Source organism: Prunus persica, chromosome G6 (genome assembly GCF_000346465.2).
Source record: "Prunus persica cultivar Lovell chromosome G6, Prunus_persica_NCBIv2, whole genome shotgun sequence".
Taxonomy (NCBI): Eukaryota; Viridiplantae; Streptophyta; class Magnoliopsida; order Rosales; family Rosaceae; genus Prunus; species Prunus persica.
The window spans coordinates 16,181,121-16,200,940 of NC_034014.1; the positions used below are offsets into that span (position 1 = coordinate 16,181,121).

The 19,820-nt window shown below is 37.5% G+C and overlaps 2 protein-coding genes across 2 annotated transcripts; both read right to left on the reverse strand.

Moving 5' to 3' along the window:
• On the reverse strand, positions 2,179–3,486 carry LOC109949677. The gene is made up of 3 exons (XM_020565770.1): positions 3,271–3,486; positions 2,494–3,199; positions 2,179–2,336 (listed from the first exon to the last, which is right to left on the reverse strand). The coding sequence occupies exons 1-3, from the start codon at positions 3,484–3,486 to the stop codon at positions 2,179–2,181; spliced, it is 1,080 nt and encodes a 359-aa protein (XP_020421359.1).
• On the reverse strand, positions 16,232–19,031 carry LOC109949525 (G-type lectin S-receptor-like serine/threonine-protein kinase LECRK3). Its single transcript, XM_020565330.1, has one exon. It carries the CDS (start codon positions 18,841–18,843, stop codon positions 16,513–16,515), a length of 2,331 nt encoding a protein of 776 aa, XP_020420919.1. The 5' UTR covers positions 18,844–19,031; the 3' UTR covers positions 16,232–16,512.

A 19,820-nucleotide genomic window follows, 5' to 3' on the forward strand; every position in this document is an offset into this window, starting at 1 on the left:
GATTCAACCTAACGTTAACTATTTTTCAGGGTGCATGTGTGCATTATCCCCATTTGAAGTTGAAGATGTCAGACGTAATCCCTCCAAACGAGGTTGTTAGTTACCCAGGAGACCAGCCATGGCATGTCCCTTTCCCATCTCCACCTGGGACTCCAAATAACGATCCGACGTCATCCGAAAGTGAGGCTGACAACAATGATCCGCTAAAGAAAATAGCTGAAGTGAAGCATCACCTCCAATATTTGTGTACGGCAACGGATTGGTGGGAAACCAAATGCGATATTCATGGCTAGGTGATGGGCAACTTGACGAACAAGCTGAACAAAGCATTTGCTAGAGAAGTTAAGCAAACAATGAAAGCACAAACTCGAAGCGCGAAGTTAGCCTCGTTGACGTTACAATTGGAAGAAACAAAGAAAGACGCTGTCCACAAATTCACTGAATCTGAAGAATTTAACCATGAACTGGTTGAATGTTTTAACAATGGGTTCGAGATGTTCCGGGATTATGCTTCCGTCATGTCACCAGACTACAATTGGAGCGAAATAGATGTTGGTGGTGTCTGGCAGGTGCTGAATAGGGTTGGCCAGGGAATGGCTGATCATAGCCTTGTGCATGCAGCGAGGAAGAAGACCAAAGAATTGGATATATTCATGGACCTGTAAACATGGTGATTTTGTGGAAGGGTTTCTGTAGCTGGGTCAGGGTAAGTACGGGTGGAATCATTTTGTATGTATTTGGTGGCTTTTGTATGAATGTGGTGCCTTGTTTACGCCTTCCTCTTATTCTCACCGTTGAGTGGGAAATTACTTAGTTTGTATAAATTTGAAGTGCTGTAACGTGGAGGTGTGCTTATTAAACGTTTATTGGCCTCATATTAGAAGCATTAAGCATGTATATTGTGTTTGTATTGTATATTTATTGACTCATATTGCAATCGTATTGTGCTTATAGTATGGTTTTATTGCTGCTTTATGGATATACATCTCATATTATAGCCTCTACATCTGAGTAATGATAAACAATGACTCTAGCAACGGTCGTATATATGGAGGGTTTCGGACAGATCGATGGTTCTGACGCGCGGAATATCCATGGAAATATGGGACATATATCGATTCCAATAACAATTGGATACAAACCACGGACACTGTAAATACATGAAATTTTTTACTAACAAGACAAATAAAGTTATGAAAGCAATAATTAAATAGGAACAAAAAAAAGGATTATCGACATTTAAGTAATGAAGTAACAATTTGAAGGGATAGGTGGTAATATTCAGTACTTATTAAGTTCAGTAGTTATTCATTTCAGTACTTATAATGAACATTGGAAGTAAATAAGCAGTAACATGAAATGGATGAAATAGGAAAGAAATAAATGACATTAAGTAATGAATTTTGTGAGCAACAATATAGAACACTAATAAATGACTTTGTTATTTTGCAAAACAGGTTGGATTGGAAGACTTATAAATACCAGAGTCCATAGGCACTAATCACACACCGATGGGGTGTGCGTGTGTAGCTCAGAACCTAGAAGAAGGGAAGGGTTTCTTCCTCTGTGTGTGTGACTTGAAGTGAATAATTAACTATTTAAAAAGTCCATATCACGATAGTAGCGATGTGTTCACCATGTGTAGCTGCATGGATAGTTTCCCAAAAACTATATATAGTTTGGTCTATGGCAATCAGAACAATGAGAAATCATTAAGTACAACGACGCTCCCAGTAATTGCGTAACATTTGCATTTGAAGGAGTTTTATGTACGAGATGCAATTTTAGTTAGCCTTCTAGGCCCTTTCATTTTGGACACAAACCGTTTTCATTACACTACCAATAGGCGTGCAACAAAGTTACAATACAATACCAATACGGTGGCAACAAAGTTACAATACAATACCAATACGGTGGCAACAAAGTTACAACAGCATGACAATAGTGTGAATATAAAGACAGGAATACATAACGTGTGTAGGAAAGGAAACCAAGTGATGCCAACGTGACTACAATCACATTTCACAACACCAAATCGAATACAATTTAAATGAAAATAAAAGGTACATCAGAAACGAATAGAAATGCTAATCTGTAAGACACATTGGCCAGTGGAACACTGTTAAATAACAGCTGGTTTCCTTTTCACAGGTGGAACTGTATGTTCACCAATTTGTACTAATAATAGGCTCTCATTGCAAGGAACTTGTTACCTTGTTCCATATTCTTCACATGACCATTTAGTTGACGGACTTCCATCCCTGCAGCACCACCGAACCTATTCATGAACTTCACAGTTGATGACAACTGAGGTACAAACTGAACAACTGTAAAATCTGCGCAAATTGACACTTCAGTTCTTGAGAGGGACAGATTGTTTGCATGTATTTCGGTAGTGGCCCTTCACACCACACCTTGAGCATTATTTTTGCCGGGAGTCCTCTCCTTTGGAAGGTATTCTTTGCATTTTGCGACGGCCCAGCATAACCTTACAAACAAGAGGAAGGATTTTGACATTGTTCAAATGTTCGGGAATAACCCATGTGCCTTTAGGTGGAACAGAATAAATAGATTCAGCATATGCAGCTGCCCATGTAGCTCGTGTATAATAAGAAGACGCAAAGGAGTAGGGGTTCAATTTCAAGTGCCGACATACCGCAATAGCATGCTTGCACGGGAGTTGCTCCAAGTCAAACTTCCTGCACGTACAACTACGGTTTGCCAAGTGCACCAGACCATTCAAATCACCATCCAGAACATTATACTCGACATCATTGATTTTGACCACATTCATCCTTGACGCAGCATCTAACCTCTTCCTTAACTTCTGTTCACCCAAATCAGGGCACAATGTAGAATGACATTTCATTGCTAAATCTCGACGTTGATTAAACCAAGTGAGAAGTAGATTTGTGATTTCATCGATCAAGTGTAGCACCGGAAGCATCCTTGCAAAACGAAGAACTGAATTAATGGACTCCACAATATTCGTTGTCATCACATTATATCGTCGTCCATCACAGTGGGCCCGAGACCACTTCTGGATGCCTGCACGTAGTAGATAAGTTCGCACTCGCTCATTGTTTATCATCGAGAAGTGACGATTGAACTCCGCTAGACGATAAGACTTCGCTGCCCTTACAAAATACCCCAATATCGGATCCCGTTGCTTCAAGTGAAATGAGGCTTTCATATTGCCCTTCAAGTGATAAAAGCAAATCCATGGCTTGCCCCAGGAAAAACTCTACGCAACCCATGTTGTATGCTAACATTGCGATCAGATATGACAACAAGATTCGAGCAATCACCAATTGCACAATGTAATTTTCTCAAAAACCACTCCCATGCTGCATCCGTCTCCAAATCTCCAATCCCAAAGGCAACAGGATATATGTTGCGATTTCCGTCAAATGCGGTCGCAACAAACAAAACACCTTTATACTTGCACTTCAAATGGGTAGCATCAACAGCAATCACGGGCCGCATTGACGACTTAAATCCTCGTATGCATGCACCAATTGACATAAAAAATATAAGAAGTGGTCGGCTGCATCAGTCTGAATGTATGTCAAAGTTCCCGGATTTGTACGCTCCAATTCATAACAATAGGAAGGGAGAAGGGAATACGACTCTTCTGCAGACCCTCTCATTGTTTTGAAAGCTAACTCTCGGCTTCTCCAAGCTGTAGAGTAGCTTATGCTGACACCAAATTTTTTTTTTCACATCTGTCTTTATATCAGCTGCAGTATAAATGCTGCGCGAATCCTGAAATCTCCATTTAACACAGTCAGACACCAATTCGGCCGTAGCTTGAGGATGGTGACTACTTACAAACCTCAGATCACATTCATGAAGTGGATCGTATTTAACAACCTTAAACTCATGTAATCCAACTTTATATGCCCGAACTTTCCAAGGGCAAGGCACCTGCCAACAGCGAACACACAACCGACGCTTCCCAGATTGGACTGTTCTGAACCAAAAGTGGCCTCTAATTGCTGCTAAACTGATGGTTTTTAAAAGAGCAATCTTATTTGGATAAACTCGGCCAACCTTCAAATTTGCTTCCCAATTTATGCACGAAAGGCCTCCACCATAACCAATATATTCCACACTCTCACCATGCTTCGAATCAACTCGAATTGTATGCATTTCACTCGAACTTGATTGCCGGGGAGGTTCAGATTGCACCTGTCTACACTGCATAGTGGAGGGTTCCACATTGCTGTCCTCATGAGGATGCACAATTGGTGCAGAGTACGGTTCCTCCTCATTGCTAGGTTGATACAAATCAACAACTATGTTTTCACCGCTTTCAAAATGAACTTCTTGAACCCAATCACTCCAATTAAAACCATTCCCACCATTTTCAGTTTCATTGTCCGAAATTACCACATTTCTTCGTTCCACAACAAAGGTAGCAGGAGCATTGCTACTCTCAACGCTTACAATGCCATTGCACCCTTCAATACCATGACCTTCGATATTTTTCAAGCTTGCTACTAAAGGGGTTACTTTAGAGGCCATAACATCTGTGTTGTACTTGAGAAAATATTGAACATCATCATTGTCTTCAACCCTTATGTGCTTACTGACAGATGCGGATACAGGAACTGAATACTTCAATGTGACACTATATTTCGTGGGCTCTGCATCCATGATCTTATAAATGCGATGAACAAGGTCAGAAAACGTTACGTTCCGTGACACTATTATGCCTTTAGCCTCCCCACCTTCATAACTCTCAATGTTATCCTTCTTAACCCAACTTCCATTGTAGCATACCAAAATTCCAACTGTATCCATTTCTGCAAATAACATAAATAATGACTACACCGATTCATAACAATTAAACAGAAAAAATTGATGAATAAAAACATACACAACAATCATTCCACTACACATATCATCTTCTAAATCCTCAAATCTTCAAACTCAAATTTTAGCTGCTTCAACAAGGAACTTTTATTCCTTTTTGTTTTTTCTCTGATTTTGTACATATCTGTGGGTTCCAAGTTATTAACAAACTAACATACACATACAATGGCAGAAATATGAACCCTCTAACCCTCCAAGGCTTTTGCACAAATGTAAACACCTTCAACAAAAGGATCAGGTTGTGATAGAAAACGTATAATGTAGTACAAGCTCAATTACCAAATTCGAAACCAAAACACACAAACTATACTTCTTACCAAAACAAACCCATAATGCCAATAAATTCCCCACATTAGCATCTAAATTGAGCCTAACACTAGCCGTATTTACAAATTTTTAGGCCAGACAAAGTTAACATATGATTTTTCTGTGTGCTGTTATTTTCACCATTATCAAACACATTGCACTACTTTATACACGCATTCGGTCAATTTTAAACAAAATTCAAGTTCACCAGACAGATCCCACTGCAGATAATATCACAAACTATGAATTTTAACATATCATAACTCCTTCAAACTGAAAATTTAAGCTTTTATGCCCTCTGTGGTGAAAAGGGGCTGAACGATTTCATAATACACATACACTACCAAACCAATATCACAACTCACATCCATTCACAACGATGCCGGAAGTCGCCACTTTCGCTTCTCTGTGGACTCGCAGCAGTCACCTCGATCTGGAGGTCAACAATGGAGGCCGTGCCTTCCGGCTTCGCTGCGCCCAGACTAGGGTCCCAAATTTGAGGACATCTGGGTTATGACGATGGATGGGTTGCGAACTGGATTGCTCAGTGGCAACATGTCTCGCAACCTGGAGTTCCCCTAATTTTTGCCAACCTTCCAACATAGAGGAGAGAGAGTTTTAGGAGTTCAGACAAGTTCCCTTTCAGAAAAGGGGTGGCAAAGGGTTGCTACATCTGCTTTTATATGGAGGGCAGTTTGGTCATTTCTTATCCACAAGTGATTATATCAGAACACAATTTGTAACCTGATCATTTCAGAACACCACTTGTGAAAGGTGATTATATCAGCATATTTCCCAAAAAAAAATTCAGTTCCCAACTATATTTAAATTGTACCACATACTATTAAGTACTAGCATTCATAATTCATCAACCTCAAGCCACTGAGTATATATATTAAATATAAGCATATAATAAAATATTTAATTAATTTCTTGTAACATCCCACATCGACCAACGGAGAGGGGATGATGTGCCTTATATGTACATGCCCACCTCTATCTAGCATGAAGCATTTTGGGAGCTCATTGGCTTCGGAGTCATGGGAACTCCGAAGTTAACCGAGTTTGGGCTAGAACAATCCCAGGATGGGTGACCCACTGAGAAGTTGCTCGTGAGTTCCCAGAAACAAAACCGTCAGGGCAAGGGGGCCAAAGCGGACAATATCGTGCTACGGCGGAGCAGATCCGGGATGTGACATTTCTTGTCCACACCAAAATCCAGTTAATAAGCCGTTCCCAACTTTACACAACCAAACATAGTATAATACCTTTAGAAAAAAAAAGCGATTAACTAATCACCTAATCCAGTATTACCCAATCATAAAATTTAATAATACTCACAATAATAATAAATAAATGAATGACAAGATAAACTTCAAATATCATAATAAGACCCAAAAATATCTCAAAACATTAACCTAAACTCACAATCTAAACATAAACAAAATAGTTCATAAACAATCAAGCCTCGTTTACACGGTCGTTCTAGCACTTCTCGAAGGGTGAAACTACTTTGGAAGACTCACGGTCAACCGAGGGTCAAACTTTCTAAATTGGGTCAACCGGGCCCGCAGGGCCCACGACCTCCGATTTCTAAAACGAGAGTTCCTACTAGTTCAACAAGGTTTACTATACTTGTCCGGCAAGTTTGGTCTGAATCGAATGATCGGATCACTCACGATCGCACTATCGGACGGTTATCGTTTATCTATACTTTAAATTATTGAACCGGAGTATCAAGGACTCCGATTCTTGGCCTGCGAATTCCTGTATGATCCTAGAAGTGCCTAGATCAATATATTTGAAAATCAGATCAATCCAACGGTCCGAACAAATCAAACCCGGATATCACCTAATATGCTATATCTAATCGACAATCAAACGGTAACCAAAATGAAATCCGAGCATACCGTTGTGCTTGGGACGACATGAGGATCATTTTAGGACCAAAGCGATTCCGGAGATAGGAAAATCTCCAAACCGCCAGTCAAGACCTAAACCTACATGATCAGGACAATGAATGGAGCAACTTTGTTCTTGGACCAACTCCAAAAAGTGGACGGAGATGGTCAAAATCAAGGGCCGAAACTGGCCAAAACTTCAATTGCTTAATTGACAACCAAAACGCAGAAATTGATCCTAAATGACCCAACCAGCAGCTAGAACACACTCAGAGGATGAAAAAGCATGCCTCTATCGCAAAATTTGGTAGCTAGCAACGTCCGAACAAGCTCCGAAAAATCTGGGTAAAAATCGGCCAAAATCGAGCTCATTCCGGCCACAGACGGTGGTGGCTGGGGTGGCTGTGGGGCGGGATGAGTAGAGGGGAGCTAGCCGGTCATTTTGGGACTAGCCCCAGCTTCGATGGCAGCCGGAGGTGGCCACTACAACCACAAAACCAACCGGCAGACTGTTTGGGGGAGGGGGGTGTCGTGTGAAGGAGAAGACTGGGGAGAGAGAGAGAGAGAGAGAGAGAGAGAGAGAGAGATTTCATATTTTTAAAAACCCTTTTGAGAAAATTACGGTTATGCCACTAGGCTTCTGTAGATCATAACTTCTTCATTACAACTTCGATTTGAGCCCACTACGTGTCTGTGGACTCATCTCGACGTGCTCAACCCAACGGTGCCCCCAAAATTCCCAAATTCTTTCCCGAACAAAACGTCAACTTTTAACCCATTAAAATATTCTCGGGGTAAAATTGTCTTTTATGTGATTATTTTATTAATTAAATATTAATTTAGGATCGGGTTATTACAAATTACATAAAAGTGTACATTTGGCAAGGAAATCCAATTCTAAGAATCCTAAACCTAGCATACTCATGCCCCTTTTTTTGTATGCCCTTTTGGTTTATGAATGAAATCTTATTCTCATAAATAAATAAATAAACTTTCAAAAGACAAAAGCCTCACTAATAACTTGGTCCTCTCATTCAATTTTTTCCCACAATTTCTCAATTTCTCTTACTCCATATAAAAATACATCTTTCGCACAAATATACTAAAGGGCAAAGTAATATTATTATTTTGTTTATATTTTAAAAATATTTGATCTCTTTTTTATTCATAAAAATAAATAAACTTAAATGAAATTAGTGTTTATATCGAAATTTAACATGCTCCTATGGGTTTATATTTTCTCACAATCCATAAATAAATAAAAAATACATTTTTCTTCCAAATATTCAACCCCCAAAATAATATTCTTATTTGGTTACGTTTTTAAATACTTAATGTCTTATTATTTTCTCCAAAAATTTCAAAATTTCTCTTATTCATTCATAAAAAAAAATTACTAAACTTAAACAATAAGTGAGCATATTCTGTAAGTAACGAAGTTTATTGACAAACATTATATGTAATCTTAATCACACAATCCCACCATGAAAGTAAGTTTTATAAATTTGTTTTGTTAAATTAGTAGATAATTGATTAAATAAACATGTGTCAAAGTTTCATTCAAAATTTCAATATTTTCCAAATGATTTCCATGAATTTTATTACATTTTTACCGATATTTCAGTTGAAATTTACGAGTTTTGGACCCTCGATATTTCTGAAACGACTGATATTTAATACTTTGGATTGAACGAATGGAATGAAGGGCTAGGATTAAATCATTTAGGGTTACAGCTGCATTTTGAATGGCTGAGATTTGTACACTTCAGTGAGGTAGTTTTGCATCAAAGGTCGTGATTAAAACACCACATAGCTTTCCTATTCCAATTGGAATTATAAGTTGCACTCCTTAGCCCAACTAGCTTGCAATTAGAAATCCAAATCCAATTTGTTTTCCTCTTCTTGTGATAACTAACTCTCCTAATTGCATGACTGACTAATGTAACTTGTAACCGACTCCAAAAATGTCCGCCTAGGTCATGTGATCAGCCATATAGGCTTGCTTGATCACTTGGATGATGACAAGGCACTTTGACAAAGATTCATCAAAGATACTTCCATAATGAGTCTTTCTTCTTATTCCAACTTCAAGAATGCAGCAAGAACGTCTTTTTAATCTTCAAGGCTCCAAGAGTAGGTTTCTTGATCATCAAGATAGGTTCTTGATACTTTCTATGCACGCCACCTTCCAAGATTCAATCTTTAATGCTTCTTTCACACGCACCGGCCTTCTTCTCACTTTATTGATTGCACCAATGCCCTAAATCGGCTCCATTTTCACTTTTGTGCTCAATTGACCTACAAAACACAAAAACAAAGTAAATGATAGAAAAAAGCAGGGAACTATGCATAAAAAGTAAGTAAGACTAGCTAAAAAGATAGGAAATTATGAACTCGTCATGGTAATGACGTGGAAGTAACAAGGAAATACTCCAGTTGGAAATTTGAAATAAATAATTTATAAAAAAAATAAGAAAAGTCTTTGTTGTTGGATAAAATTCTAAGTCTAAATTGTTCTTAGGGACAATTTGGTTATATAAAAATTGCATTTAATGTTGGCCTTGGTTTCCCATGGGAAGGGAAAATAAAACTCAATTTGAGTGGAAGGTTTCATTTTCCCCTTTTTTTTCCCATGTGCCAGGAAATCATTTCCTATACCTTGACTTACCAAATGATTTCCAAAGATTTACGCACCCTAATCTTTTAATTAAATGAAAGAGTAATTGATCTTTGGGACACTACATAAACTTTTTCGTCACCTGACCTAAACTTTTACGTTCTCTCTAAAATTTTCAGTTTTCTCTCAATTTCCCTCTCATTTCCGAAAAGCTGCGTGTCTGATTCTCACTTTCCCTCTCTTTTACATTCTTCCTCGTCTTCGTCTCCAAAATTTGATAACGAAGAAAACTTTCTTTGCAAGCCAAATGTATTTTCTCACTCCATTTTTTTTTTTTTTCAGTTTCCCTATCATTTGAAGTTTTTTTTTTTAAAGAACGAGTCCCACTTATACGGATGAATTCTGCAGCATGGTGATAGCAGCACATCAGATCACTAAGGGAGTTGCCATTGGGGTGGCAAATTCCCTTACTGCTCTTTTAGCTTCATCCGCCATAGATGGGGGTGTCGGAAAAATCCAACGTACCTGAAAATAAAAATAAAAATTCTAATTAAACTCTGAATTAAAATATATTGATATTAATAGAAAATAAAACAGTCCCCGGCAACGGTGCCAAAAACTTGTTGTGAAATTATTGCAAGCGCACAATCCGCACAAGTAATATAGAAATAAGTAGAGTGTTGTTCCCACAAAGACTATAATTTTCTATTAACTACCAATTATGATTAATTCAAAATTTTATTTGAACAGTTGATTAAAAAGATTGATTGACTTAAGTAAACAAAAGCAATTATGAAAAATAGCAATTTAATTAATGATGGAAAATCAAGTTGATGAGGCACTAGAGCATCTGATTTCACCATAACCAATTCCACTTAATTCTTATAGCCAATTAACCATAATTACTACCCATGCTGACAGTTGGTTTTTCCTAATTCATTTGATATCCCCTCTCGGGCTCAACCAATAGTATTCCTAATTAACAACTCATTCTCTCTCAAGCAAAGGATTTAGAAAATCAAGAACCTATTAAGTTCTATGAGAACCTGCATGAGTCCAGTTAGTCCCTCTCGGACACTCATTCAAGACATGGTATTTATTACGAGAAGCAAACACCAAATATCTCCTCTCAGTCTCCGCTTTGATCATCAAATCAATTAAATATTGCCCAGGTATTCAAAGCATTAAGAACAGTAACAAATACTCAACATGGAATAATAATCAAAAATTAAAATAACTATAAAAATTAAGTATTCATGGTTAGGCTACATCGTAGCCCTAGCAAGGAAAATTAGGTCATGACAAAAGAAAAGTGAAACAAGAGAATTGTTGTCATAAAACCGATTTGGCCGATGGATTTGATCGCTGGATTCTCCACAGAAACACCTTCGAAAGCTCCTAAAGTAGTGCAGCAGCAAATTCTTGGCTCTATATTTCTTTGGGTGTACGAAAGTTGGTGGAAAAATATAGTGGAAAAGATGATCGTCCCTAGAGAGAGCTTAGGGTGACCTTATATAGTGTAAACAACTAACCCTACTCTAAAAAGGTATGGAAAAACTCTCCTAAAGCAAAATAAAATTCCAAACAATTAAGGGACCTCAATTAGGATTATAAAGCGTTTAAAAAGATTTTAAAAATCTGGATGTATTCAATTTGGATGTATTCAAACTTTAAAAGAGGTTTTACAAGTCTGGGTGTATTCAGTTCGGACTTATATGAACTTTTAAAGAGTCCATTCAAATATGGGTGTATTCAATTAGGATTATAAAAAAGTTGAATCAAATCTAGGTGTATTCAAAAGGTCATATATTTGGAAGGATTTCATTAAGTGATAAATTTTCGTAGGTTTAAAGGGGAGAGTTCTAAATAACAAATACCAAAATAAATCCAACCTCCCTCCCAAGTATTTCATCAGATGTTTTTTTGTTGCCCTAGCTTTTCTCTCTGCGAAGACGAACAACTTCCTTCCTCCATCTGTGAAGGTATGCTCCCTATTTTTTCTTTGATATACCTTGTTGGGTTTTCTTTTTCCATTTTTTCTTCATCGTGTTTTCCTTGTTAATAGGTTTATGCTTGTTACTAGGGTTTATGCTTGTTACTACTTTTTCTTCTGAAATATCTATATATGACTAGATAGAAAATTGAAATAATTGACAAGCTTTCTATAATCAAACAAAAAAACTGAGACAAATATAAATGAACATTAAAAAAATGAAAATCCAAAAATTTTAACTTTTAAATGCTGTTTTGGAAGCCTAAACGACCTCAAAAGCCTAAAATCCACCATATGTCACGGCAAAGCCGTGAGTTTGACTCATGGCATCATTCCCTTTTCAAATCATACACCCCAATCAGAGTTCGGACGCCAAATCTGCAAATTCCTACTGTGTCCTTTTTCCATTCAACATAAGATGTGTCATGTTTAATCTATGGTTGATGATGTACATTTTTTGTTTATTTTTTATGCTGTATTTTGTGATTGACATGATAAAATTCATAGCTGCACTCAAATGGAGTCTGAAAATACACAACAAGTAAATGGAAAAGGGAAGAGCAAACAAGATTATAATGCTTGGACTGTGGAAGAGAGTAGAATGTTGTTGCAACTCATGGTTGATGCTACAAGCCATGGATGGCGTGATGCTAATGGAATGCTAAGCAAGGCAACTGTAGAAACCAAACTACTCCCCAAGATTAATGAAAAACTTAGGTGTCACAAAACCTATTCTCAATACCAGAGTCGGCTGAAGTACTTTAAAAGAGAATACCAGAAATACTCACAGCTTCTCCGTCACAGCTTTGGGTTTGGGTGAGATCCAACCACAAAGAAATTCACTGCTCCTGAAGAAGTTTGGAAAGACTACTTTAAGGTTAGGTTATTAAATTTTCTTTAAATAATTTCGTTTGGTAACTTGAATACATAATCTGTTAAATAATTATTTTTTTATTATTGTTTTTGTTATAGTCCCACTCAAAAGACACAAGTATTCAAACAAAAACTTGTGAGGACTACGAGGATCTGCAAATTGTAATTGGGAATGCAACTGCTATTGGAAGAAACTCATTAGGATTGGATGATGATACTGATGGAAGAACTTTTAGGGCGGAAGATAGATATGTTGGAATAGAGGACTTTGTCTTTGATGATGAAAGTCAGGAGGATGAAGAAATTTATGAAACAATTTAGAATTTATTAATGGCGATTCAAGTAGTAGCTTATGCATTGAATGAGATTATGATGCATAGTGAAGAAATTGAACATCCATTAACTCGGCGACCAATTACTATGAAGGGATATAATTATATACAACATGTATTGAATGACGATCCAGAGCATTTCCGAGAAAGGTATAGAATGTATCCTGATGTGTTTCAAAAGTTATGCAGTATTATTAGAGAAAAAACACTCTTACAAGATATAAGATTCATTTGTGTAGAAGAAATGGTTGCGACCTTTTTGCTTATTGTGGGTCAAAATAATAGATATTGTCTAGTACGTAATACATTTGGCCAATCGCACTTCACTGCTAGTAAAAATTTTAACAAAGTTTTAAAGGCCTTGAACACAATAGCACCGGAGATGCTAGCCAAGCCTGGATCCGCAGTACCGGCAAAAATAAGGGAAAGTACAAGGTTTTACCCATACTTTAAGGTAAATGTGTTATCTGGTGCAACTTGTTTTATTCAATTTTTTTATGTTTAATAATATCTTTTAAACTTTTGGGTTTATTTCAGGATTGTATCGGAGCTATTGACGGCACACATATTCCAGCAATGGTAACGAGACGCAACGTAAGTAGCTATCGTAATCATCACAGTACGATATCACAAAATGTATTAGCAGCTTGTAAGGGTGGGAGGGCTCAGCTCATGATTCAAGAGTACTACAAGATGCTTTAACAAGGAGGAATGGACTTAAAGTGCCACAAGGTATTTTTAAATTTTCAAATTTTTCTTATAGTTTACATTAGCTCATACATTGGATACTAACATATATGTAATCTATTATCAGGTAAATTTTTCTTAGTGGATTGTGGATTTCCAAATCGACGCCAATTTTTGGCTCCATTTCAAGGTGTTCGATATCATCTCCAAGAGTTTGGTGGTCAAGGTCGTACACCTGCAAATGAAGTTGAGTTGTTCAATCTTCGTCATTCGTCCTTGAGGAATGTCATTGAGAGGATATTTGGTATATTTAAGTCACGATTTACAATTTTCAAGTATGCACCTCCATTCCCATATGCGACACAAACAGAGATAGTGTTAGATCTGACGAATTTCCTGTTGAATTGGAGGACGAATCTTCTTCATCTTCATCGTTACCAGCTAATGAAAGGGATCCTGAACTAGTTTTCCAAACACAAGAACAGCAACGATGGAATGCTAATGAATGGAGAGTTGGTATAGCTTTGGATATATGGAGAGATGCTTGGTACAATGACAACAATGAGAATCAAGGATAATGAATGAACGTTAAATATTTTCTTAAACTTTTCTTTCAAATTTGTAATACATTTGTCACTATATTTCTTATGAATTTTGCTTTTTGTTAGACATAATTTTATTTCATGTTGTTAAAGGAAAAGATGTTATGAATTTGATTTTTTATTTCATCTTTTTTATATACATCAATGTTACTATATACGTTGACAACATTGAAAGTACTGTGCAAACAGGTACTATGCATACGAAAAGTACTATGCATATTTGACACAGCATTCATGGTCAAATAGGTACTGTGCATACGAAAAGTACTGTGCATATTTGAAACAGCATTCACGTCAAATAGGTACTGTGGATACAAAAAGTACTGTGCATATTTGACACAGCATTCTTGGATTATTCTTTTCATTTTGAACTGTGCATATGTTCTTCCATCGCAAACAAGTACTTTTTGTTTTTGCTTTGGGTAACAAAAACAAATTTGATTGAAAAATTTCAAGTTTCTTTCTTTAAATGACAAGGATGGGGATAAAATGAAATATACTGTCTACATAAGTCTAGAATAAAAGCCTATCAAGTTCTATGAAAGCTTAAGAAAGTTTATTAAAAAAATTATACAGAAGTCTTCTAAAAGTCTATCAAGTTCTATACGAATTATAAAGTTCCATCAAGTTCTATGAAAGCTAGCACTTAAACAAAATCTTTTTAAACGCTCTAGAATCCTAATGGAATACACCCCCCTAAGAAAACAAACTAGGAAAGAATCATTCTTTGACTTGGAAACATGTCAGCCAACTTGCATGCATGTTTTGGGATCATTCCACTTCCTAGAAAATTCTGGAAAAATATGAGAAACGTAGCTTTATGTCTAAGCTTTCCTAGAATATATTACACGCCACTAGGAAAAATACGAAAGGTCTTCAAATCTTCAATCTTCCACAACAGTGCAGTTCTGGCGGGATTTTAACTTAAGCTATCTTGACTTGCAAGTCTGGAGCATTTGGCTTGGTAGAAAATTATGAAACTTTGACACAATGATCTTCAATGTCTTAACTTTCTTTTCCAATTAGCCTTAATCTAAAATTCATTCGAAAAGTCAATTTTGCAGTCGAAATCCTTCCAAGAGTGCAGAATAGCTGAAAATAAGGAAAGTAATGTAATAATGCTCTTTTTAATTAACTTTCCCTATAAAAATCAAATATAAGATGTATAAAAATATAGGAAATAATGCACTTATCACTTGATCCCTCAGTAAGGGTACGTAGGGAGCCTGGGCTCTCACCCAAGTGCAGCCGCAAGATATACCATATTTTTGGACTTTAATTTGGTTTGTGGTTGTGACGGGGCGGAAACCTGTTTTAGATTGATGAATGATTGTTGAAGTCTTTACAACTACTTATGACTGTGCATGCTGAGGTTTGGACATTTTAAACTGCATTTTAACAAGTTGAAAATTTTGGTTAAGTCTGTTTTTTAGGGGAGACTCTGCCGAAATTTCAACAGAAAGTCTCGACCGTCTCCTCCTTTGATTTGGAAGAGAGATTAGGATGTTAACAAGTGGGCCCGGCATCGGTTGGATGTTGGAAAAACCACAGAATTCGTCACAGATTTCGAGGGATTCGGGGCGGGTCCTGTCATCTCCCCCTGAAAAGAATGGGTCATCGGAGCCAAGAAATAAGCAATATTTTCATACTTCAAGGTAATGGGGATACGTCAATAAACATATCATTTGCAAAGAGAATTCAAGCACAAGTCACAAGAGAACCTGGCTCTGATACCAAGTTAAACAAAGTTAGGCAAATATTCAGTTATGCCCATATGTGTATTCTTCTCCAATGTAGAGGTATTTATGAAGAAGTATAAAGATGTGTTAACCCTAAATAACATAAAAAATAGAACTAAATTATAATAGAAAATAAATCTCAATTATAATAAGACTAGCCAAATAAATAAGTAACCAAATCAAAGTCCTAACTACATAAGAAGTCGCCAACACTTCTCACTTCGAAGAGTTCTTTCCTATATACACGTTCAGGTGCTATTGCACCAGTGCTCCTGACAAACTGAACAAAAAACACCAAATAATTCACATGCACATCAAGACAAAAGCACTCAAAAGCAGAAAGCTTAAAATAAAGCCAAAAGGTGCACTCGTCAAGGGAATCACAGAAAATTTGAAATAAAGCCAAATTCCCTCATATCCAAAACAACCAACCTCTCTTCAAAGTAAAATGGATGAAAGAAATATAGATTACAAGAGGAAGCCAAACTACAATAATATCATAGAAAAGGAAAACAACAAGCATATCAGCATCAGATAGGAATTTGGAACCAGAGCCACTTCACTCTTGAGACACAGGCATTCATTTAAATGGCACTGAAAAAAGAACTTGGACTGGGAGGGGTTGGGATGTCCACGGTCCCTTCCAGCATCAGCAGAACTTTCTTCATAGAGGGACGGAGCGATGGCTCATCCTGGATGCACCAAAGTCCCACTTTAATCATCCTTTCAAATTGCCTTCTCTCTATCTCTTCATCACCCGCTAATTTGCCAAGTTCACCCTTCTCAAAACAATGGGAGGCCAATTCATCCAAAATAGCCTCCTCCTCAGGAAGACTCCAATCCACGTTCCTTCGACAACATATGATCTCCAACAGCACAATTCCGAAGCTGTAAACATCTGCTTTAACCGTTATCGGCATTTTCCTATGCCACTCCGGTGCAACGTACCCCTTGGTTCCTCTGATTCCAGTAGTGGTTCTAGTTTGGTCTGCCTTAAGCAGCTTTGCCAATCCAAAGTCGGAGATTTTCGGGCACATGAACTCATCTAGTAGTATATTTTGAGGCTTTATGTCACAATGGATGATCTGTGTATCACACTCTTCATGGAGATAAAGAAACCCCCGCGCTATGTTACGAGCAATGCCCATTCTTTCTTCCCAAAATGGTTGCCTTTCACGGGTGAAGAGCACATCTGCAAGTGAGCCGTTGCTCATGTACTCATACACCAAAAGCTTTTTAGCTCCGTCAAGGCAATACCCAAGTAAACGGACTAGATTCTTGTGATGGGTTCTCCCAATAACTCTGATCTCAGTCTGAAATTCTGTTTCCCCTTCAGCTGCAACTTTCTCTAGTCTTTTGACAGCAACTGGTTTTTGGCTACCCAAAATCAGCCCTTTATAAACTGTTGACGAGGCTCCTCTACCAAGCTCTTCCTTGAAATTATTAGTCATCTTTTCTAGCTCTTCATAAGCATATCGTCGCAGTGCCACACTCTCATTCAATTCAAGGTCACCATTCACAGCTCTCATTCTTTTATATGCCCAGACATTGTGTTTCCACAACACAATCACGGAAATCACCAACAAAATGGATCCAAAAGCAGTAAATGAAAGACCAATAATCAGGATGTCAGTTCTACCTTTTTTCTTGCTTCCTGGTTGAACAATTCTAGGTTCTGTACCTGGTTTTGTAGGTACACCTACCTTGATGAGAGCTATGTTTGAAGTTCCGATGTCTCTTCTACCATATCTCAAAGGAAGCCTCTGCTTTCTGCAGTTTGTACCGTCAAAAAGCGCAGCTTCACAGTTACAATCCTCCAGACAGCCTTGTATGCAAGCGTCTTTGTCAGATAATCTCGAACTCATATACGAAACATCTTCCCATGTTGTGCTTTCCAGCTCTTCCATGGTGTAAGTGAAATTCTCATTCCTGTTTTTGCACGCATCCGCAACAAAATTCCTCTCGCACCCGGATGTCTGATTTCCCTGGCTGACAGATTCGAATCCCGGAAGACATCTACAGTCAGCCTGTAGATCAATTGAGACACAATAGCTATTCAATCCGCATAGGCCTTTAGGGACACACTCATCCTTGGAAGACTCCCACTCAACTAACCAAGTTGCACTCTTTTTCAAATCATGTGAATACAAACGAAATATCCCACCTACATCAATTCTCATAAGATAAAGTTTTCCTTCATCAGTAGGAAGACCTCCATCTGTTATATTCCGAATATTCGAACCATTCCTGTTGAGCAAGTAGAGATGGCCATCAGCACCAAAATTAAGTGTCACATTCTCTCCCTCACCATCAGTGAAAGATGAATAAAAAGAATAAACACTGGTGTCTGGAGTATCTACAGGGTATTGAACAAGGTTTCCATCATTTTGCATTTTGAGACGGAAAATCCCCGTTGAGTGATCAGCTTCTGATTTCGCAGAGAAAAGTTCGTCTCCTGATAAAAGGCGTTGACTGGGCAAAAGGGTGTCGGTTGGATGATCAAAGCTCTGCCATACTATTTCCCGACCAGAATTGTACAGTACGAAATTACCCGAATCAAGCATGGAAGCATAAGAAGCAGGGCCAGAAGATTTTGCCAAGTAATTTTGGCCTTCTGCTGTTGGCAAGGCAAGGCCGTCACTTGTGAAGAGCAAGGTGGCATTGTTGGAGACTGGTGGATCATCTCGATTCGCAGTCCACACGACCGTCTCTTCGGGAATTCCAGCAAGAAATATCCCAACAGCATAGCCATTGCCTTGCCTGTAAAATCCAAAGGCATATAGACCAGAACGTGACAGCCATGTGGAGTTGGTGGTTGGTGTTAATGAAGAGCCCCGGCTTATATTCGACTGCATCTGTTGTGCTTCAGCAGCAACAAATGCCAAGGCAAGAAGAAGGCATGCCATGCAAGCCATCGAAAAATGATCTCAGTGTAACTTGTCTTCCTCTTCCTTTGTTTTTTTTTCCTTCTGCAGCACTCCAGAAAATTGGTTCCAATGCAGTATGAAGTTCTAATTCTGAATTTCTGTTTAATTTAAGGTGGATTGTGTAAATGAATTCTTACGTGTTTCTTCTCTCTCTGTGGAGTAGTTTTCCACCCATATGTAATTCACTTTACCATAAGAAGATTCAAAGGAGAGATACAATAAGTCCTAGTCCGGTCGAATGCGTTGACGGAGACTTTTGGGTCCATGTAATTAACTAGACACAGACTGAGACTTCGTTGTCAACATGAATTTTCAGAACCGATATTATGATCTGAAGAATTAATTTTATAATTAAGTCAGCAAATTGACATCACTTACGTGTCCAAAAGATGCACCAAATTTTCCATTAAATTTTTTGTTCAAATTCTTTATTGACTTTATCGTCAGATTGTTTAACTTTCTCCTAAATTTGTCGCTAATGGTAGGTCCCAGAATTTGTGAACTTGACTTTGTAGACTTTTCCAATCTGATGTAAGGAAAACTAGTCAAGTCGTTTTCTTCTTTATGGACAATGAATCGGTCCAAATCAAACCATTCAGGTGCATTTTTCTTCTTTCATTTTAGGGTTTTTTACGGTTTGCCCCCTGAATTATTTGTATATTCTCAATTTAACTCCTTAACAAATTTTTCGATAAATTAAAGACTTCAATTGTTTTTAAATCGCCAATTGAGGACCTTTTTAACAATTTTTTGTCAAAATTAAGGATAAATTCGTCATTTAAAATAATTAGCATTTAAAATAAGAGATATTTAGTGATATACCCATTTCCAGTACTAATATTATAAATAAACCCTACACAATTGAATTTCTATAAACAAACCCAAAAAATGACAGCTGGCCTTATTGAATTTAATATTAATTATTAAATTACTTTGATGCCCTATTAAGTGTTTTGGATATTTTT